The 22,714-nt window shown below is 45.2% G+C and overlaps 1 protein-coding gene across 2 annotated transcripts in view; it reads left to right on the plus strand.

Moving 5' to 3' along the window:
- srgap1a (SLIT-ROBO Rho GTPase activating protein 1a) overlaps positions 1-22,714 on the plus strand; it is a 145,088-nt gene that overhangs the window by 77,836 nt on the left and 44,538 nt on the right. For both annotated transcript variants that reach the window (XM_036977679.2, XM_036977675.2), the window contains exons 5-10: positions 8,388-8,567; positions 9,663-9,791; positions 12,821-13,042; positions 13,577-13,678; positions 20,927-21,124; positions 21,716-21,800. In XM_036977679.2, coding sequence (XP_036833574.2) covers positions 8,388-8,567; positions 9,663-9,791; positions 12,821-13,042; positions 13,577-13,678; positions 20,927-21,124; positions 21,716-21,800 — 916 coding nt within the window. The remainder of the gene's footprint in view (positions 1-8,387; positions 8,568-9,662; positions 9,792-12,820; positions 13,043-13,576; positions 13,679-20,926; positions 21,125-21,715; positions 21,801-22,714) is intronic.

A 22,714-nucleotide genomic window follows, 5' to 3' on the forward strand; every position in this document is an offset into this window, starting at 1 on the left:
ACTGAGGATGGTAGCTGACTCTGTAGGCACTCCTACCTGTCATATGTTTAATCTGAGCCTAGAGGAAAGTCTTTGTCCTCAGGCCTGGAGGGAAGCAAAAGCAATTCCGCTACACAAGAGTGGTAAAGCAGCCTTTACTGGTTCTAACAGCAGACCAATCAGCTTGTTCCCAGCTCTTAGCAAACTGTTAGATAAAATGGTTTGACCAAATACAATGCTATTTCTCTGTAATCAATTTAAAAAAAGACTTTCAGCATGCTTATAGAGAAGGGCACTCAACATGTACTGCACTGACACATTACTGATGATTGGTTGAAAGAAATTGGTAAAATGATGATTGTGGGAGCTGTACTGTTAGATTTCAGTGACGCCTTTGATATTATTGACAATAACCTGTTGAAAAAAATGTGTGTTTTGGCTTTTCAACCTCTGCCATATTGTGGATTCAGAGCTATCTATATAATATAATTCAAAGGGTTTTCTTTAATGGAGGATTCTCTGTCAAACATGTAAAGTGGGGTGTACTGCAGGGCAGCTCTCTAGGCCCTCTTTTCTATGTTTACCAATGGCCTGCCACTGGCATTAAGCAAAGCATATGTGTCCATGTATGCTGATGATTCAACCATATACGCATGAGCTACCACAGCTAATGAAGTCACTGAAACCCTTAACAAAGAGTTCTGTTTTGGAATGGGTGGCTAGTAATAAACTGGTCCTGAACATATATAAAACTAAGAGCATTGTATTTGGTACAAATCATTCCTTAAATTGTAAACTGTCACGGTCAAAACATGTAGATTTAATGGTTGTAAAGATGGGGAGAGGTCTGTCCGTAATAAAGAGATGCTCTGCTTTTTTGACACTGCACTCCAAAAAGCCATTTCTGCGGGCTCTAGTTTAGTTTTCTCTTGATTATTGTCCAGTCGTGTCGTCCAGTGCTGCAAGGAAAGACCTAGTTAAGCTGAAGCTGGCATAGCATCGGAGTGGTACGTTTTGCTCTTCATTGTAATCAGAGGGCTGATATAAATATTATGCATGCCAGTCTCGCTTGGCTAAGAGTTGAGAAGCTACTGACTGCCTCACTTTTTATAAGAAACATGAATGTGTTTAAAATCCCAAATTGTTTGCATAGTCAATTTACACACAGCTCTGACGCACACACTTATCCAACCAGACACGCCACCAGGGGTCTTTTCACATTACCCAAATCCAGAACAAATTCAAGAAAGCGTACAGTATTATATAGATCCATTATTGCATAGAACCGTTCTTTCTCATTTTTTTCAAATAAACAGCAATCCTGGTGTAAAAAAAACATTACACCTCTCCCCTATTTGACCTAGATAGTTTATATGTATTGATATGTATGCTATGTGTGCCTTTATAAAAAAATGTACAGTACCAGTCAAACGTTGATGCAAAGTATGTTATGCAAAAATAGCAATAGACAAACAACACTAAGTCAATCAATTGCAATAATTGTATATACAGTACTTTGTTTACCTCAGTCAACAGCTGAAGCTCCCATCCGTACACTAGGCGAATGGTGAATACTCAGTGGAGGCCTGGACGCTGCTGTTGGGTGAAAACAGAATTGCCTACAGGTTGTCCTCCCAACTAGCTAGATGGAAAATAATAAAAAGATTGAGCTGTTTTTTTGTTGTTTTTTTTTTACTTCACTGCGGCTTTTGACATTATACAGTGGGACAAAAAAGTATTTAGTCAGCCACCAATTGTGCAAGTTCTCCCACTTAAAAAGATGAGAGGCCTGTAATTTTCATCATAGGTACACTTCAACTATGACAGACAAAATGAGAAAAAAAATCCAGAAAATCACATTGTAGGATTTTTAATGAATTTATTTGCAAATTATGGTGGAAAATAAGTATAGTGTAGACCTTACAGTGAAATGCTTACTTACAGGCTCTAACCAATAGTGCAAAAAAGGAATTAGGTGAACAATAGGTAAGTAAAGAATTAAAACAACAGTAAAAATACAGGCTATATACAGTAGCAAGGCTATAAAAGTAGCGAGGCTACATACAGACACTGGTTAGTCAGGCTGATTTGAAGTAGTATGTACATGTAGATATGGTTAAAGTGATTATGCATTTATGATGAACAGAGAGTAGCAGTAGCGTGAAAGAGGGGTTGGCGGGTGGCGGGACACAATGCAGATAGCCCGGTTAGCCAATGTGTGGGAGCACTGGTTGGTCGGCCCAATTGAGGTAGTATGTACATGAATGTATAGTTAAAGTGACTATGCATATATGATAAACAGAGAGTAGCAGCAGCCTAAAAAGAGGGGTTGGGTTGGGTTGGGGGGGGGGGGGGGTACACAATGCAAATAGTCCGGGGAGCCATTTGATTACCTGTTCAGGAGTCTTGTGGCTTGGGGGTAAAAACTTTTGAGAAGCCTTTTTGTCCTTGACTTGGGACACCGGTACCACTTGCCATGCGGTAGTAGAGAGAACATTCTATAACTGGGGTGGCTGGGGTCTTTGAACATTTTTAGGGCCTTCCTCTGACACCGCCTGGTGTAGAGGTCCTGGATGGCAGGAAGCTTGGCCCCGGTGATGTACTATGCATTACCCTCTGTAGTGCCTTGCGGTCAGAGGCCGAGCAATTGTCGTACCAGGCAGTGATGCAACCAGGCAGTGATGCTCTCAATGTTGCAGCTGTAGAACCTTTCGAGGATCTCAGGATCCATGCCAAATATTTTTAGTTTCCTAAGGGGAAATAGGCTTTGTCGTTCCCTATTCACGACTGTCTTGGTGTGTTTGGACCATTCTAGTTTGTTGTTGATGTGGACACCAAGGAACTTGAAGCTCTCAACTTGCTCCACTACAGCCCCGTCGATGAGTGTGCTCGGTCCTCCTTTTCCTGTAGTCCACAATAATCTCCTTAGTCTTGGTTACGTTGAGGGATAGGTTGTTATTCTGGCACCACCCGACCAGGTCTCTGACCTCCTCCCTCTACAGGCTGTCTCGTCGTTGTTGGTGATCAGGCCTACCACTGTTGTGTCGTCTGCAAACTTAATGATGGTGTTGGAGTCATGCCTGACCATGCAGTTGTGGGTGAACAGGGAGTACAGGAGGGGACTGAGCACGCACCCCTGGGGGGAGCTCCAGTGTTGAGGATCAGCGTGGCAGATGTGTTGCTTCCTACCCTCACCACCTGGGGGTGGCCCGTCAGGAAGTCCAGGATCTAGTTGCAGAGGGGGGTGTTTAGTCCCAGGATCCTTAGCTTAGTGATGAGCTTTGAGGGTGTTGAACGCTGAGCTTAAGTCAATGAATAGCATTCTCACATTAAGTGTTCCTTTTGTCCAGGTGGGAATGGTCAGTTTGGAGTGCAATAGAGATTGCGTCATCTGTGGATCTGTTTGGGCGGTATGCAAATTGGAGTGGGTCTAGGGTTTCTGGGATAATGGTGTTGATGTGAGCCATTACCTACCTTTCAAAGCACTTCATGTCTATGGATGTGAGTGCTACGGGTCTGTAGTCATTTAGGCAGGTTGCCTTTGTTTTCTTGGGCACAGGGATTATGGTGGTCTGCTTGAAACATGTTGGTATTACAGACTCAATCGGGGACATGTTGAAAACATCAGTGAAGACACCTGCCAGTTGGTCAGCACATGCCCGGAGCACACGTCCTGGTTGTCTGTCTGGCCCCGCAGCCTTGTGTATGTTTTACTCACGTCGGCTACGGAGAACGTGTTCACACAGTCGTTCGGAACAGCTGATGCTCTCATGCATGCCTCAGTGTTGCTTGCCTCGAAGCAAGCATAGAAGTGATATAGCTTGTCTGGTAGGCTCGTGTCACTGGGCAGCTCGCAGCTGTGCTTCCCTTTGTAGTCTGTAATAGTTTGCAAGCCCTGCCACATAAGACGAGCGTCGGAGCCGGTGTAGTATGATTCAATCTTAGCTCTGTATTGACGCTTTGCCTGCTTGATGATTTGTCGCAGGGCATAGCATTATTTCTTGTAAGCTTCCGGGTTAGAGTCCCGCACATTGAAAGCGACAACTCTACCCTTTAGCTCAGTGTGAATGTTGCCTGTAATCCATGGCTTCTGGTTGGGGTATGTATGTACGCACTTAATGTATTGTGAAATCTGTTGTAAAATGTATTTTAATGTTAAACATTTTTATTATGTATATTACTGCCTTGGCAGCAGCTAATGGGGATACATCATAAATGCAAAATGGTTGTTGAAAAATGGTTGTACACAAATACTTTGTGATATAATAGAAGTTGACTGCTTAATGTTACCCTGAATTGTGAATTTGTCTGCCCTCCTACGAATGTTGCTTCAATGTCGAAATCAGTGGTGCCTTCATAGTAATTCTCCTGGTTGGGAAGATAAAATAAAATCTCATTAATGCCATTAAAGTGCAAGCTACATACAAACAGAAAGCTACAATAACACTTTGGTTTATTTAGCTAACGTTAGCTAGATAGCTGTCTGGCTAGCTGAGGTAAATAAGTAGTTAGCCATGTCAATCTAAAATAAATCTAAAAACAGATAATTTTTTCCTATTTAACAATATTGTCTTGTATAAAGACATATGGTAAAGTGTTCTCTCCTGCCTTTTCAGTCTTCTGAAGCAGAAGGTAGTCACGGTCAAAAACACTGTTGTTGGAGAGCGATTCTGAGGTAATAATTTTGCGTCAAATCAATAACGTCAAATTAAATGCATCACTCTGCACTGCAGGTTGTAAGTGCTCGGTGACAATTTAGATAATCTATTTAGGTGTGTAACCCTCAAAGATGCAGGTAACTTCCAAAATAAAGCAAACACTTGAGTAAATAAGGGATACAAAGTATATTGAAAGCAGGTGCTTCTGCACAGGTGTGGTTCCTGAGTTAATTAAGCCATTAACATCCCACCATGATTAGGGTCAATGGAACGCGAGGTAACTTTCACATGAATGCGCGTCATGAGCCCGTGGCTCTCTGCCAGAAACCTGACTCATTCCCCTCTCATTCAGCCCCACTTCACAGTAGACAAGGTTCTAAAGACGGTTGACATCTAGTGGAAGCCTTAGGAAGTGCAACATGACCCCATTTCCACTATCTTGGATAAGCAAAGAGTTGAAAACCTACAAACTCAGATTTCCCACTTCCTGGTTGGATTTATTCTTAGGTTTTTGCCTGCCATATGAGTTCTGTTAAACTCATGGACATCATTCAAACAGTTTTAGAAACTTGAGTGTTTTCTATCAAAATCGACTAATAATATATGCATATCCTAGGATCTGGGCCTGAGTAGCAGGCACTTTACTCTGGGCATGCTTTTCATCCGGATGTGAAAATACTGCCCCATATACCCAAAGAAGTTAAACTAAATACTAAACCATCTTTTGATTTCTAAATGTGTCGGCACCGGGGACTCGGGATGTGGCTGCGTTAATGATGTCATGTTAAACAGGCCTTTTGATTTGAACATATGGATTATTTTAGTTTTGTAGGCTAAGCTACCTTTTTAAATGATTTAATTTCTGGATCAAGTCCCTCGCAGTCTTTCTGATCTCATTCCCAATGATCAGTGCTTTAATTTATTATGTTGCTGTCCAGAGGTCCAGAGAGTTTGCGAAGCACCCAACTGTCCTATGTTTTTCTGTGCAATACATTTGAAGAGTTTTGGTGTGTGTACCAGGCTATTTGATATGTTACAGCATGTTGAAATGGAACCAAATGATCTGTTTCTGTCTTCAGTCTTTTTAAAATATTCTATATGGGCTACATGGTCATCTGTGGTATGTGTTGAATGTGATAGTCTGCCTATAACCAGCCTGAGTAGCTATAAATATCAATTTATATTCTATTGAGTTTACCCAAATGTATCAAATTGGAAATGAGACATTATCAGGCTGGTTAATGCGATGTATATCTGTTTAATTTCGAACACCCGAACTCGGCCCCACTTACTCAGCCAATCAGGAGCCGCTACTGCGTTGCGGCCGCGGCATACAGGATACGTTTTACTGAACAGTAGGCGCTAAATAGTATGGACGATGAGTAATAGGAATGCAGTTTAAGTATGTTGTAGTACACTAGTATGGGTATTCGGATACTGTTTCCTTTATTTTGGCAGTTACCTGTATCATGTTATGATTCGATCTTGCAACCTTTCGGTTACACGTCCAACGCTCTAACCACCAGGCTACCTGCCGCCTCAGGGCCTGTGAAATAACAGGTCTGGTCCCAGTTGTTCTAAATCTGTCCCTCTAAAAGAAGCAGAGGAGAGTTAACTTTAACAGACCAGGGCTCCAGACCAGTAAGTCAGTAGTATGGCCTGTGGTTGGTCGCCCCTCCAGGCTCGTTCCACTGGTTCCTATTACGTGGCTCTGGCCACCAGCACAAGACAAGCATTGCAAAGTCTGTCCACCCGTTATGAAAATATCTTGTTTTTGGGGGGTGGAGCGGAGATGTTTAGGTTTTAGGTCTGTATTTTGATTCCGATTGAGGTTATGCAGACCGATTTTCTAATGTATACGGACGATGTAACTGTAATTTACTGGGTTAAGCCGTGGGATCACTTTTTTCCGTCAGCTTCAGGGTGACTTTATTTTCAGTGGCTGGTCTTGCGTCAGTAGTGGGTTTAAGGACAGCCTTGGCAGCGACAGCCATGGCAAGTCCTAGTTCAGTTTGTGCTCTCGCCAACTTGTTATTGTTTGTTGGCAAGACAGCACAAACAAATCTAGGACACAGGCTAGCCCTACTACTGACAGCAAAGAAGTTGGCAAGACCGTAGAAACAGATCTAGGACTCAGGCTAGGGCTGGCCTGCCCCAGCAGGGGAAGGGGACTGATTCTCTCAGACCCAACAGGGTTACAGTGAAAGCCAGGCTAAGGTATTTTCCTCTCCCCAGCAGCCTTCTGTCAGTACCTCCACCATCCTATGGCCACACTGTCAATGACCTCTGAAGGTCCGGAAGGAGAGAGATGTGCGTTTTTTCAGAGGTCAGAGATCTTATCGCTTTTGGGTGGCTTAACAAGCTAGCTGCTCGTGTCCGGATGAAAGCAGTGTTTACAAAAACTTTAGTAGAGTGCATGTGTGGTTGTCAGTTGTGACTCCCGTTGGTCTGGAAAGCATTTCACAGTGAAGTCTAGACTTGATGTATTCGGCGCATGTGACAAAAAAAAGTTTGTTTTGATTTGGTGATTCGTCTCATTCAGTGACTGCCTATGTCAGCTTTCCATTCCAATCCCTACACTCAAAGAGCCATTAGGATGTGTCATAAATAGTCTCTTATGAACTTGTCACGGCCCTTGAAGAAATCATGGTTTACTTGAGCAGCAGTTGTACCTGGCTACTCATGAGCCACTTCCTAATGTATTCTACAGTTGTGTGAGTCATGGTAATAGCTCCCTCCTGTTTGGATAACAATGAGTCAAACCAGAGGAAGCCGCTTTAATCTGTGTTTTGCTGTGGTGGTAATGCATTTCCCACTATGCCTCCATCACTCTTCCTCAATTCTGGTTCAGATGCATTGACAAGGGGAGCATACCCACTTAAAATGTAGTGTATCACCAGATCTGATTACATGACTAAATATTTTAATTACTTTGAGTGTTTGCTTTAGCCTGCCTGGAGTGCCAGATGGGCAGTGCTTGCACTTTTAGGTACTGTTCTATTGATTCCCTTGCAACAGGGAAGCTCAATCAAGCACAGCAACAGTATTTGAAATGATTTCAAATAGTGTTTGAACCCAGGTCTGCGTATCACCTCATGCCAAACTTATTTACAATTTGGTGTCTTTTGAAACTCCTGGCCTCAGGAATTTTACATTACCTTTGAGGGATCATAGCTCTCCACTTCAAAGGGGAGGGAACAGGATTGTTGTGAATGTGGTTTAGTCTGTACGTCCGTCACCACCTCCACCTGATCTGACATGGGCCCTGCCTGCCTGCTGGCACCCCACTGATGGCACTTCGTCTTGGGCTATGGCAGCCAGGGATGATTGTGTGTCTGTCCCTGGGTGCCCCATTACAGAGCTGTAGCATTACCTATACGCATCCGATGGAATTGTCATCCCATATTAAACGGTGGTGGTAGTGATTCCAGCAAGCTGTTAAGTGTAGATGGAGTTCTCTGTCAATGGAATTTCAAATGCAGAGCAATATGGTAAATGGGAATGGCAGTGAATCGTGATTGTTGAGTTCATACTGTATAAGAGCCTCATATAAAAACAGAGCGAGACAATCTGCCTTTAATTTGTGGTGGTGAAATAAGAATGTCCCACTGTGAAGTAGAGCTGAATCGGTCTGTGAAGAGTGGGTGGGAAGTAGATGAAAGCTTTGTTTGGTTCAAAGCAGCCTCTTACTGTGAGGTTGAATGACTGACCCTTGACCTCTGACCTCTTCCTCCAACCCCCCCCCCCCAGGTGATGAAGACCTACCACATGTACCACACGGAGAGCATCAGCGCCGAGAGCAAGCTGAAAGAGGCGGAGAAGCAGGAGGAGAAGCAGATCGGCCGGGCCGAGCCCGTCTTCAGTATCCGTCTGGAGGACAAGCACCAGAGACGCAGCTCCGTCAAGAAGATCGAGAAGATGAAGGAGAAGGTACAGCACACTTATTGCCTGCTTGACACGAATGGGCCAAGCCAAGCTGTTCTGCACGGGCCTGGTTACACATCCATCATATTTGCTGGAACCGTGCTTGAAAGGACCAGGTGAACGTAATCAGAGCCAGCACAGTATGGTTTGGGACGGCACAACGGTGTGAGACGATGTGTATTGTGAAGGTCTTTACACTGTTAATGATGATAATGGTTGCTGTAGGGAATGTTGGAATGTCTTCTCATTTAACACAGTTGGCCAGCTGTGATTAGTCACGCACATAGATTATATTTCTATGGTCAAGCTCTCCTCTACATTAATAGTGTATATTTTCACTTTCTATGGCCCCAACTTTGAGGAACTTACGTTGCCGTCCAGGTGTGCCTGAAAGTGTTCATCATTTGTAACAGAAACAGACCTCCATTTTGTATCAGAAGCAGCCCTGCTGGTGTGTGTGTGTGTGTGTGTGTGTGTGTGTGTGTGTGTGTGTGTGTGTGTCTCTCTCTCCCATGTGTGTGATGGAAACCACACTGTCACTTAACAGCCAGATTGCTTTGTGTTCTTCTCAGAAGGAGCAGGCCTGTTTTCTGTTTGAGCTCTGTGACCAATGGTTTAATGGCCACGGGAACAGCATTTTATTCACAGGCTCCTGCAAAGCGTTAAAATATCTAAGACCATGTCCGTATGTGAGTCAATGTTCATTGGTCATTGGCTGGTGACTAACGGTCCGTCTGTCAGGCAGACTTAAGAGTAAGTCAGAATGAGCACAGCTGGGCTGGGAAGTGGCTAATCCTAGATGTTGTGAAGGTCGATTTTAAGCATGCATAGTTTAGGCCCATTGTGTTTTTGTTCTTTTTTTGTTGCCGTAGTAGCTGTTATTTGCCCTCCGCTCCGCAGTTGTCTATCTGCGCCAGCTCCTGTTTGCCAGTCATCCTGAAATGTGTTACGTGAGAGCCGCCGTACAGTGTGCATGGAGACATGACAGCATGCGCCACTGTCACTAAAGGCATTTTTTATCATTCATTTCTCTGTTTCTCTCACTCTCTTCCTCCCTTTCTCTCACTCTCACCCTCACGCCCTCACTCTCTCTCATATCAGCGCCAGGCCAAGTACTCTGAGAATAAGCTGAAGTCAATCAAAGCGCGAAACGAGTACCTGCTGACGCTGGAGGCGACAAATTCCTCCATCTTCAAGTACTACATCCATGACTTGTCTGACTTAATTGATGTAAGTAAACCGCATGACTTGTTTTTAGTTGGGAGAACCTTCCAGCTAAAGAACAGACACTCATTTATCTGCACTGTATAACTGGGAAAGTTTGGTTGTCAAGGCCAAATTAGAAAGTGTGTTACCAAACAGCGTCTCTACTCCCTCTTCTCTCGTTAATAAGCCCTTGGTTGCATCCAAAATGGCACCCTATGCCCTACCTAGTGCACGACTTTTGACCCGAGCCCAATTGGCTCGGGTCAAAAGTAGTGCACTATAAAGTGAATAGGGTGCCATTTCAGACATAGCCTTCTTAGCATGCTTAATGATGTTCACTCATACATTCCTAAAGATCTGAGGGAATGTACACATTACTCCATAACACAAGCCGCAGAGAGATTCACTCTGCCACAAACTGAGAGCCGCTTCTCAGTCTAAGCCTCTCCCATTCCCCAGACTTCAAATTAAGTCGTCTGCACACCCAATCATACGGTATGTGTTTAAAAACAAAAACGCGTCTCACTGCTAAGGTAAATTGTATTACGCTCTTTTTCGATCCTCGTAATGTTGAAGACACCCTGCCATTCAGCAGTATTTTTCTAGGTCCTTTCCAGACCTAATATCTGGGTCTGTAGAATGAAACTGATGAGTTTAGCAGGAGAGCTGAAATATGAACGATGGTGAACAGACACAACAAACTGTGGGATAGAAATGACTGGAGGAAGAGAAATAAAAAGCCCAGTGGTCTAGTAGCGCTTGTGACTCAAGCTATTCTACTATTCTACCATCCATGTCCTCATGTTATACACAGTACTGCATGACGGACAGTACAGACAGACGCACCTACACACACACTTCATCACATCTTTAGCTTGAATGGGGTGTGGGAAAAAGCCCTACTCCTGAAACACATTTTTCGATATATGTTGTAGTTCAGCAGTCCCATCCCTCATATCACCACTCTGTACTCAGTACTACTATGTGCTCTGTACTCTGTCTACCCAGCAGATTACTTTGTTTGCTTCTCCAGAACCCAGTTAGTTATTTATACACTGGCCTACCTGGGATATCATTTTTCCCCTTTAGTAAAATATGTACTGTACCGTGTCTCTGGAGTTGCCAGCACAGCCCCGGAGAACGCTGGGTACTTTTAGTGATGGTGTATTAGCCAGCAGCATACCACCCTGCATACCACTGCTGGCGGGCTTCTGAAGCTAAGCAGGGTTGGTCCTGGTCAGTCCCTGGATGGGAGACCAGATACTGCTGGAAGTGGTGTTGGAGGGCCAGTAGGAGGCACTCTTTCCTCTGGTCTAAAAAAATATCCCAATGCCCCAGGGCAGTGATTGGGGACACTGCCCTGTGTAGGGTGCTGTCTTTCGGATGGGACGTTAAACGGCTGTCCTGACTCTCTGAGGTCATTAAAGATCCCATGGCACTTATCGTAAGAGTAGGGGTGTTAACCCCGGTGTCCTGGCTAAATTCCCAATCTGGCTCTCACACCATCACGGTCACCTAATAATCCCCAGTTTACAATTGGCTCATTCATCCCCCTCCTCTCCCCTGTAACTATTCCCCAAGTCGTTGCTGCAATTGAGAACGTGTTCTCAGTCAACTTACCTGTTAAAATAACAGATAAATAAATCAATTCCAGATAGTCAGTAAGGAAGGGGATCCGTGAGAAATGTGACCTCCATGCTAGGTTGAAAACATAGAGGTAACAACAATGTAATAATTCCATGTGGCAGCGTTCAAAAATCAACAAATTCATTGGACCATCACCGTTGCTGATTCCACAGGATTATCATTGAAAACGTGACCAGTGGTCAGGAAAAGTAATGAAATGGCTGTAGATAATTTGAACAACGTTTAAATTAATTGAATGACTGTAAAACAGTTATGTGCTTGCAGACTAGTTAGCTGAAATTCACTAGGAATGTGTTTCTTTTCCAATTTGATGGAGAACTTTCCGTACTGAACATTTACTTCCAGTATTGCTAGTCCCCTTTGTTTAGAATTCTTCCACATTTATGAATACTAGATGTTTTATATTAGAATCCTCACGTCCTCACCTTTATATTTTCGACCAAGCCTCCATGCTGGGTGCTAAAATTGCCTTCCTTCTGCTTTAATTGTGTTTGTGCTGGTGTTCACACACACTTGTGATCTGTCTTGGAGGTAACAGGACAGGGTTTCAAAAAAGTTGGATTTGATGAATTGGACCTATCTTGATCCAGTGTTATTTAGGCTAGACAAACCGGGCGGTTAGCTTGCCTGGCACAGTGCTTCTGAGTCTGGGTGTCTTCCACCAGCTTCCAATGCTGTCCGTGTGAACTCACAGGCCCTGGCTAACCGATGTCCTAGTTAATGAGATCCAGCGTCAGATGCTGAAGGAACTATTCATGTTGGAAACAGTATTCAGGTTCTATGACTCAGGGCCAAGGCAGCTGTCAGAGAAAGTATCAGACTATTCCCTTAACGGCCAATAATGTTAATGACTACAGTGTGTGGAAAGACTAAGAGAGCATACATTGTCGACTTTGTTGAAACTGTTACAAAGTTGTTGGTTTTTCCATAAACAAACTGGAACACCATGACATAGACTGACCAGCTGAATTCAGGTGAAAGCCATGATCCCTTATTGGTGTCACCTGTTAAATCCACTTCAATCTGTGTAGATGAAGGGGAGGAGACAGGTTAAAGAAGGATTTTTAAGTCTTGAGACAATTGAGACATGGATTGTCTATGTGTGCCATTCAGAGGGTGAATGGGCCAGAGAAAACATTGACGTTCATTTGAACGGGGTATGGTAGTAGGTAGTTGCCAGGCGCACCAGTTTAAGTGTGTCAAGAACTGCAATGCTGCTGGTTTTTCCACTCCCAACAATAATGATCCACCACCCAAAGAACATCAACCACCTTGACTAAACTCTCAACTGTGTTTGGGCATAACCTTTTAGTGCCTGGAACATTCTGGCTTACTATCAGTTTACCAGAAGATCCAGTAAACGGGACTTCCTGATCCAAGTATAGTTTCCTCTTCCCCTCTACCAGTGCTGTGATCTGGGCTACCACGCCAGCCTGAACCGGGCCCTGAGGACCTACCTGTCAGCGGAGTACAACCTGGAGACTAGTCGCCACGAGGGCCTGGACATCATCGAGAACGCCGTGGACAGCCTGGACCCCCGCAGCGACCGCCAGCGCTTCATGGAGTTGTACCCCACTGCTTTTTGCCCGCCCATGAAGTTTGAGTTCCAGCCCCACATGGGCGATGAGGTGAGACACCGAGTTAATTTGTCATCTGCTCTTTCGTTCATCCGTTATTGTAGTGAAGGCTAGTGCTGTTTGTCAAAATGGTTGAAGACACCTCCATGTTTATACTAGAATCAATATGTTCAGTCCTAAATGCTTCACAGTGTGGAATTGAATTAGAATTTGATTATGTCTCGTACTAAATGAGCCCTGGTTTTGGTGGCTTAATTGCATAACTTTACTGTGTCTAAGCCGGCAGAGCAGGTTTTTATAGGCCGAAGCCAATGATAAGCATGTCTCATTTCTCAGCCTTAAGCCGAGTACAATACGTTTTACTGAGGAGTCGTTGGCTCTGGCGTCCCTGACATCATGTTTGTTCACAAACTATTGTTCTGCGGCTGTCTGGATTCAGATCTGGGTCATTGGAAACCATTGTGGTTTGTGGTGTAGTTTAAACTGATTTATTTCTTAGGTTAAAGATTAAGTGAGCCATTTGTCCGACGGCGGTGATGAAGTGACTTCCTGTTCAGTGATGATGCATTTCCTCTTCCTGCACAGGTGTGTCAGATTGCGATGCAGCCCCCGGTGAATGGCGAGCTAATGCTGAGGTTCCAGCAGCTCCAGTCCCGCCTGGCCACTCTCAACATTGAGAACGAGGAGGTAAGCGAGAGTCCAGCTCTGACATACCGTGGTCCTATTTAGTCAGCCATGCAACAGAAAAAGTGATGCCATGGAAAACGCAAATGAGTGTTGATTATTGGACCAATTAGTCCTGAAGGTCAGGTGGTCCTCCCTGTTTTAGTCCTTTAAAAAAATATGTTTTACTTGGAGCTTAATGAACACAACTGTTTGGGTCCATTGTGGTCACATGTTGGGAAGGAAGTAAAATGCTGTGTGAAAAGTTACCTTAAGTCAGAAGTCAGCCAAGGAGAGTTGATGGCTTAAATAATTTAGATATCGAAGTTGGAATAATTACCGTACAACAAAAACCTCTCATGCCCTGCAGGCAGCCTTCAGTACCACACAGAGATGTTTTTCCCTTGTCCCAATGGTGGGAAAAAAATCACTGTCTCTCTCACTCTCTCTCACTATCTCACACACACACACACACACTATATATTCTATTTGAACACTCTGTGCCCCACCTCTCGGTTTTGACATTGGCGATCCATCCCTGGCTGTAACATTTTAATCAGACCAGTGCTGGCTGGCATGCCTGAGTGCTTGCTAAGTAAAAAGACAACTGGAAGGAAATGTCTGTCTGCTGCTGCGGTGTTAGGGAGTGCAATCACGTCCATCAGTCTGGCTTCTTGTGTCTCACGTTGTCTCCCGTCTGACCTGCTATCTCCACTCGTCTCACATCAGTGCGCACAGCCTTCTCTCTTTGATATCACAAAGAAATAAGGACTTAGGAATGAATGCTTGTGAATGTGTCAGTCAGTTTCTGCTGCTTCAAGAGATTTCAGACTGGCTTGATTATACAACTAAATAAAGTTGATAGATATGTGTTTTTGTCAGAGATGATGCATGATATGTCTGCAAGTTCTCAGTATCTTTTTAAACGTTTCTATTGTAGGGTCTAGTACTGTCTAAGTTATGAGAAGCTTAATCGCCTGCCAACCCTCAATTTCCTATCGTACACTGTCATTCTGCCTGTCCAGACCTATAGTGTTGTAGTACTGTATGTTTGTGGTTTAACTGGGGTATTTCATGCTGGGCTACAAGGCTCAGGCTATCACTCTGCTGTGTGTAATGTATTTCTGAACGGGGAGTTGTTGTGTACACCTAAGCCCAGCTGGTGCTTTCACACTGGCTGTATGCAGTCAGTGCAGGCAGCACCCCTCTGCGTGGGGGGTCGTGAAAAGCCATTGTGCTGCGTGACCTTGTCTGCCTGGATGAAACGGATGCCCCATACAGGTCAGGACGGGGAACCACTGCTCAAATGGCCTCTTTCTCTCTTCCACCAGATGGCCTCTTTCTTGGCATGGTGTGTAATTGAAAAGGCCTTTCCAGGGGCTGTCAAAACACTGAAGCAGAACTGTACACACATTGGCTATTTCAAACTGTCAATTCCTTGCTTCTTCCGTCCTTGTTTTCTCAATTAATCTCCAAGCTCATTGGAGGAGGAGGTCTGAGGGAGGGACCTTGGATCCTCTCCTCCAATGCCCTTTGAAAGGAATTGAGGAAACAAGGACAGAGGAGGCAAGGATTTGACTGACCAAGATCTGTTCCAGACAGGAAGTGAAAAGCAGTTTTTTGTTTTCTGCTATCAATTGACATGCAGCTGTTTCCTCGACCCTTGACACCATGAGAGGGTGTAAGAAAACATGGATAAGATGATTTATTATCGTCAGAGATGGAAGACTCTGGGAGCTATTTGGTATGGGACGGCCCACTGTGGTCTGGGTGTATATATGCAGATATATTTGCAGAAATTCTGGAATATGTTATGCTGTGTTGGTTAAACCTCTACCCTTCTTAGAGGACAGAGTTTTGTTTATTACAATTCCTTCGCCATTCAATGTGGGTGTTTCTCAGAGCAAGCTATTAATCCAGTTATTTAAATTCCCTTTGCCTCGGAGATTTGGATGAAACACGGCTTTAGATAGATACAGACGGAGTCTCTTTCCTCCTCTCTCTCTCTCTCTCGCTAGATGTGTACCGAACTTAATGCATATTCTCTAGGCGTTTTGCACTAACCCTGGCAATCCAATACGGTCTCCTTTGTAGGGAGCCAGTGTTTGTTTTTCTACAGATAAACCTCAGGGTGGCACATCAAAGCCGAGGAGATGTGTGTTCAGTGTTAGCTTAGTGTTGGCCAGCCGCAGCCCTGACTCACTGATCAGGAGATTAGCCTGCTCCTCACCACAGGCTCTGATGGATAGAAGTCCTGCTCCTCACCACAGGCCCTGATGGATAGAAGTCCTGCTCCTCACCACAGGCCCTGATGGATAGAAGTCCTGCTCCTCACCACAGGCCCTGATGGATAGAAGTCCTGCTCCTCACCACAGGCCCTGATGGATAGAAGTCCTGCTCCTCACCACAGGCCCTGATGGATAGAAGTCCTGCTCCTCACCACAGGCCCTGATGGATAGAAGTCCTGCTCCTCACCACAGGCCCTGATGGATAGAAGTCCTGCTCCTCACCACAGGCCCTGATGGATAGAAGTCCTGCTCCTCACCACAGGCCCTGGTGGATAGAAGTCCTGCTCCTCACCACAGGCCCTGGTGGATAGAAGTCCTGCTCCTCACCAGACAAGTTTTATACTGGAGATGTGTTAGTTGTGAAGTCACTTGTCAGGCTGCCCATGGTCCTGCCCATGGTCCTTTTGTAGCTCAGTTGGTAGAGCATGGCAAGTGAATTCACAACTGACACATCTCCAGTATACTGGTAATGCCAGGGTAGTGGGTTCGATTCTCAGGAGCACCCATACGTAAAATGTATGCTCTCGATTGTATGTCACTTTGGATAAGTGTCTGCTAAATACATTATTATTAATTATTATTATATTCAACCCCGGAGTTCAGAAGCCAAATACACCTTGAAGACCCTAAATGCCAAATGTCAAGAAGGTCTGTAGTTCTAGAATCAAGGTGATAAGATATGTCTATATTCCATAAGGGACAAGTATCTTTCTCCCTATGGCCTCATAGTCCCCCCCCCCCCCCCCCCCCCCAGCAGTCACAGGGATCACATCCAGGCCTCCTGCTCTAATCCTGCTGGGCCCCAATGGGCATATCCCAGTGAGCGCCTCTGTCTAAAAGACCGGGCTGTAATTGAGCCTAGCAGTCAACACTGGTAACTAGTAGTCTGCTGAATAATACAGGGACTTTCAACAGCTTTTTAGCTGGGAGCGATTCTCTCGCATGCGTGGGTCCTCTCCATACTGTGACAGCTGGGCCCATTGGCCTCCACATGCCCACCCAGGAGAGGCTGGGGAAAGAGGGGGCTCGTCTCATACCCAGGAGTTTGTTAGGAAAGGTACTGTACTCCCGTGCCAAGGGCACGGAGGTGATGGAACCCATGGGCTGGTCCTAAACAGTGCAACTCTGGACCCGTATTCACAAAGCGTCTCTCGTAGTAGGAGTGCTAAGGAAGACGCAGGTCTTTTGGGTCCCATCAAAGCAGAATGTTGGTCAATCCTGTCACGCGAAAGGAAGGGAATTTTAAACACCCTCATTCCACTCAATATCATCACTCCTCATTCCACTCAGTATCACCACTCCTCCTCATTCCACTCAGTATCATCATCACTCCTCATTCCACTCAGTATCATCATCACTCCTCATTCCACTCAGTATCATCATCACTCCTCATTCCACTCAGTATCATCATCACTCCTCCTCATTCCACTCAGTATCACCACTCCTCCTCATTCCACTCAGTATCACCACTCCTCCTCATTCCACTCAGTATCACCACTCCTCCTCATTCCACTCAGTATCACCACTCCTCCTCATTCCACTCAGTAACACCACTCCTCCTCATTCCACTCAGTATCACCACTCCTCCTCATTCCACTCAGTATCATCACTCCTCCTCATTCCACTCAGTATCATCACTCCTCCTCATTCCACTCAGTATCATCACCACTCCTCCTCATTCCACTCAGTATCATCACCACTCCTCCTCATTCCACTCAGTATCATCACCACTCCTCCTCATTCCACTCAGTATCATCACCACTCCTCCTCATTCCACTCAGTATCATCACCACTCCTCCTCATTCCACTCAGTATCATCACCACTCCTCCTCATTCCACTCAGTATCATCATCACTCCTCCTCATTCCACTCAGTATCATCACCACTCCTCCTCATTCCACTCAGTATCATCATCACTCCTCCTCATTCCACTCAGTATCATCATCACTCCTCCTCATTCCACTCAGTATCATCATCACTCCTCCTCATTCCACTCAGTATCATCATCATTCCACTCAGTATCATCATCATTCCACTCAGTATCATCATCATTCCACTCAGTATCATCATCACTCCACTCAGTATCATCATCATTCCACTCAGTATCATCATCACTCCACTCAGTATCATCATCACTCCTCCTCATTCCACTCGGTATCACCACTCCTCCTCATTCCACTCGGTATCACCACTCCTCCTCATTCCACTCGGTATCACCACTCCTCCTCATTCCACTCGGTATCACCACTCCTCCTCATTCCACTCGGTATAACCACTCCTCCTCATTCCACTCGGTATCACCACTCCTCCTCATTCCACTCGGTATAACCACTCCTCCTCATTCCACTCGGTATAACCACTCCTCCTCATTCCACTCGGTATAACCACTCCTCCTCATTCCACTCGGTATAACCACTCCTCCTCATTCCACTCGGTATAACCACTCCTCCTCATTCCACTCGGTATAACCACTCCTCCTCATTCCACTCGGTATCACCACTCATCTGAAACGTTCAGATGATCCAGTTTCCTTAGTAATTGAAGGTAGTACTATAATAGTGATAGCCTGAAAAGTTTGTGAGAAGTTATGAGAAGCTTAATCGCCTGCCAACCCTCAATTTCCTATCGTACACTGTCATTCTCCCTGTCCAGACCTATAGTGTTGTAGTACTGTATGTTTGTGGTTTAACTGGGGTATTTCATGCTGGGCTACAAGGCTCAGGCTATCACACTGGGTGTGTAATGTATTTCTGAACGGGGAGTTGTTGTGTACACCTAAGCCCAGCTGGTGCTTTCACACTGGCTGTATGCAGTCAGTGCAGGCAGCACCCCTCTGCGTGGGGGGTCGTGAAAAGCCATGGTGCTGCATGACCTTGTCTTCCTGGATGAAACTGATGCCCCACACAGGTCAAGACAGGGAACCACTGCTCTGTGTCCTGCCCACCAGATGGCCTCTCTTTCTTGGCATGTTGTGCCATTTCTGTTTTTTGCTTAACATAGTGACGAATGCCAGTGGGACTTGGCATGCTTTCTCGGCATGGTGTGTCATTTTTGTTTCTTTGCTCCACATAGCGATGAATGACAGTAACTACAGCCGCTCTGTGTGTGTGTGTGTGTGTGTGTGCGTGCGTGCGTACGCAGAATCAGTTGTGTGATCCGTTAAACGTAACACACAGATGAAAGGGGAGTTGAGAGAAAGAGAGCCTTGGGTTCATTCATACCACCCTTTTTTTCTCAGGTGGGTCAAAGGTTGAATGAGTCATGGGTCAGACAATTAGTAAGGCGAGCTATAATCTGTTCCTGTCTCTGTGTGTCGTAGTTACATGTGAAACCATGTAACGCCAATGTAGTCATGGTTTTCATTGAGATTTCTCATTCAAGCACTCACATCTCGACTAGTTACTAGCTTGTCTATCAGAAGTACATGCCTTCTGACTGATGGTCACACGCCTTAACCTCCCTGTCAGAATTCTGTGTTGTATGCAGAGTGGTGTTTTCTGCTTCAGATGGTGGTTAGGCTTTTTCTGTTCTTTGCGAGTTGGCCTCGCTCTCTCTGACATTCTCTCTCCCTTATCTCTCTCCTTATTTCTCTCTCTCGCTCTCCTTCTTTCTCACTCCTTCTTTTTCTCTCCCCCTCTCGCTCTCCTTTATCTCTCTCCCCCTCTCGCTCTTCTTTCTCTCTCTGCATCTTTTCTGTGTCGATGACTCACGCTGACACATTCGACAGTCAATCTCAGGTTTTGGCAGGTATCTCTCTCTCTCATATGCTCTCTGAACCCTGTCATCAGGTGAACACATGCTCTCTGAAATCATGTGAGCCCTCGGCATGCAGCACCATCCTTTCCCCCGTCTGTCTACCTCTTAACTCTCTTCTTAGTCTCTCTCTCTCTCTCTTTCATCTCTCTCCTTCAGTCCTCCCCCCCAAATGTATCACATCAGGGCATCAGTGGAATGGGAGTGTTTTCAGGAGCCTAAACGTCTCTGAGTGAGACCTCTTTGAAGGTGGGAAGAGTTTGTTTGCGAATAACATGCATTTCATTAAAGCTTTAACACAATGCATATATCACCCCCTGGAAGGGAGTATCTTGTTGACTTAGTCACGGTTACCGTCAGTGTCTAGTGGAATCTTGAATTGTGGTGTCCTCCCTCTGTTGGAGGTGATGGGATATGCTTGGCCAAGCCCTGGCGTTTTATAAGCTCTTGGAAAAGCAATCGCTGACAGTGAAGTGGCGGCTATGGAGATAAGAATGAAAAGCCTGGGACTGAGCACCATTCCTCTCTACCTACCTACCTTCCAGCTCTATTCTATCTGTCTGTAAATTGATTGCCCTGGTCTGGAGTCATGCTCAAGGACTGGTGTATTTGTCATGCTGCGCCTGAGGCTGGCAGAAAGCCATGAATTTCTCACATTAAGAGGGTGGTTATTATAAGTTATAAGTTATTTGAATTGTTTTTTTATTTGTATTTATTTAACCTTTATTTAACTAAGCAAGTCAGTTAAGAACAAATAATTTTTTACATTGACGGCCGCCAATTGTGCGCCGCCCTATGGGACACCCAATCACAGCCGGTTGTGATTCAGCCCTGGAATCGAAACAGGGTCTGTAGTGACGCCTCCAGCGCTGAGATGCAGTGTCTTAGACCACTGCGCCACTCGGGAGCCCTGGTTACAATATGGTACCAACCATGCTGTACTCTGATAGCGCTCAGACTTGGCTACTGTTGGGTCGTGTTGGTAGGCTTAACACAGTTAAATAGATAAATATTGATTAACTGCGTTGTCGTAACACTAAGTCTCTCCAGCGCTAGATAACTTCTGCAACTCACTCATGCACCCTCCCAGCCAGTGCCTGTAGTTTAGGGGTCATAACCTCGGTCTCCTGGATCTTGGGTCAGTGGTCGCTACTCGAGGGAAAGCAACCTACAGTTGAATGTGTGTTTACACCTGTGGCAAAGTTGTGGTCCCCTCTTGTGTTCTGTTCAGATCAAGAAGACGTCAGAGGCCACCCTGACCACCATCCAGGATATGGTGACCATCGAGGACTATGACGTGTCTGAGTGTTTCCACCACAGCCGCTCCACCGAGTCGGTCAAGTCCACCGTGTCGGAGACCTACCTCAGCAAGCCCAGCATCGCCAAGCGGAGGGCCAACCAGCAGGAGACGGAGCAGTTCTACTTCATGGTGAGTGGAGCGCCCGCTAATGGTAACCTCTGGGTTATGACTGGAGAGAACTGGTCAGGGTCATATTCATTGAACACAGTAGCAAACATTTTTGTCAGTAAGTTTTGTGCTGACTTTGAATTCAGACTGACAGTCGCTATAGAAATTGCTCCTGTTGATCGATTGGCTGGAAAATATGAATACATGTGGACAACGTTGGATCGTTGTGATCCGTGGTGTCGTGATAGTAGTTGTAATGTATCTTAGTAATAGAGCATGTGACATAAATATGTGCTCACTGTACTTGTTTTTCTAGTAAAATGCTGATTTATATTATGTATTCCCTCTCTGGGCAATGTAACTCTGACACAAAGCTCTCCAAAAGTATCTCTTCCTTAGTGAGCGACTAGGCTATTCTCTGTTATTGTGTCCTCCTGGCTGTCTAAAGATGGACATGGTGCGATAAAGCTTTTTTTTCTTTTTATTTTTTTAAAACCTCCCATTGTCGTTGTGTCCTTTGCCCTTGGCTGCCTTATCAGAGATTGGTGTCTTAAGGGCAGGCAACGCTCACTTGGCTCATCAGCCCTAGTAATTACTCTGAATTCTCCACAGAAATTCCGGGAGTTTCTGGAGGGCAGCAATCTCATCTCCAAACTGCAGGCCAAGCACGACCTGCTGAAGAGGACTCTGGGAGAAGGTAAGGGGTCAGAGACCCCAGTGTCATGGCCTACTTCATGTCTGTCTCCCCTCGGTCGGTCCATCAAGACAGGAGGAAAATGACTGGGCTTGGTTTGGCTCAGTTAACTAAGCAGGTTTCCATATGTATTAAACAGTACACTGACTCAAATTCTTGGCTATTGTCTGTTTTCAGTGGGCTGGGGTTTGTAAAGGACCTCCTGGCTAAGTGAAAGAGAAAGATTGCATGCACTTTCTGAACAAAATGCTGTGCTTTAGAACTCAGCTAGTTAAAAACATACTTGGTTGATTCTAAAATGGTCCATTTCAATCTCCTCTGGATGTGGTAACATTTCCCTTGTGCTACTTTCTCCATCGGGTCTCACGACTGAGAAATAATCTCACCATTAGCGAGCCAAGTCAGAGCTAAAGGGACTGCTGCTGTATTATCCCTCTTAGAGATTGATTAGCGGTTAGCTTAATGGCCCGGCAGCATTAGCGCATATTACTGTTATGTCTGGGGTCCCTGTGTTCTACAACGGTGGTATATCTCCTCAAGGCCTTTGACTAAGCTTCTGTCAACACTGAGCTGCTCCTCCTGTTCCTGATCGCAGCAATAAAGGCTGCTCCCAGGGTGGTCTCAATCGGTCGGTCTTTGTCAATCTGTTGACTGTACAGGGAGTTGAGATGGAGAATTGGGATCCCTTGGCTCGTCACTATGACGAGCCAAGGGACCCTGCCTTCTACAAAGCTTTCAGTTGCGGGAGTGTGTGTGTGTGTGTGTTACTGTGTGTGAGTCGTCATGCATCTTTATCTTTTATTTGTATTAATTTTAACCACCCCCTCCCCTGGTTGGAGGACCTGGTGGAAAACGTAAACATTCAATATACATACATATAGCCTCTTCCTATTTTTACTGGACTCCCAAGTGCATCG

This window comes from Oncorhynchus mykiss, chromosome 1 (genome assembly GCF_057628025.1).
Source record: "Oncorhynchus mykiss isolate SJ-2025 chromosome 1, ASM5762802v1, whole genome shotgun sequence".
Lineage (NCBI taxonomy): Eukaryota > Metazoa > Chordata > Actinopteri > Salmoniformes > Salmonidae > Oncorhynchus > Oncorhynchus mykiss.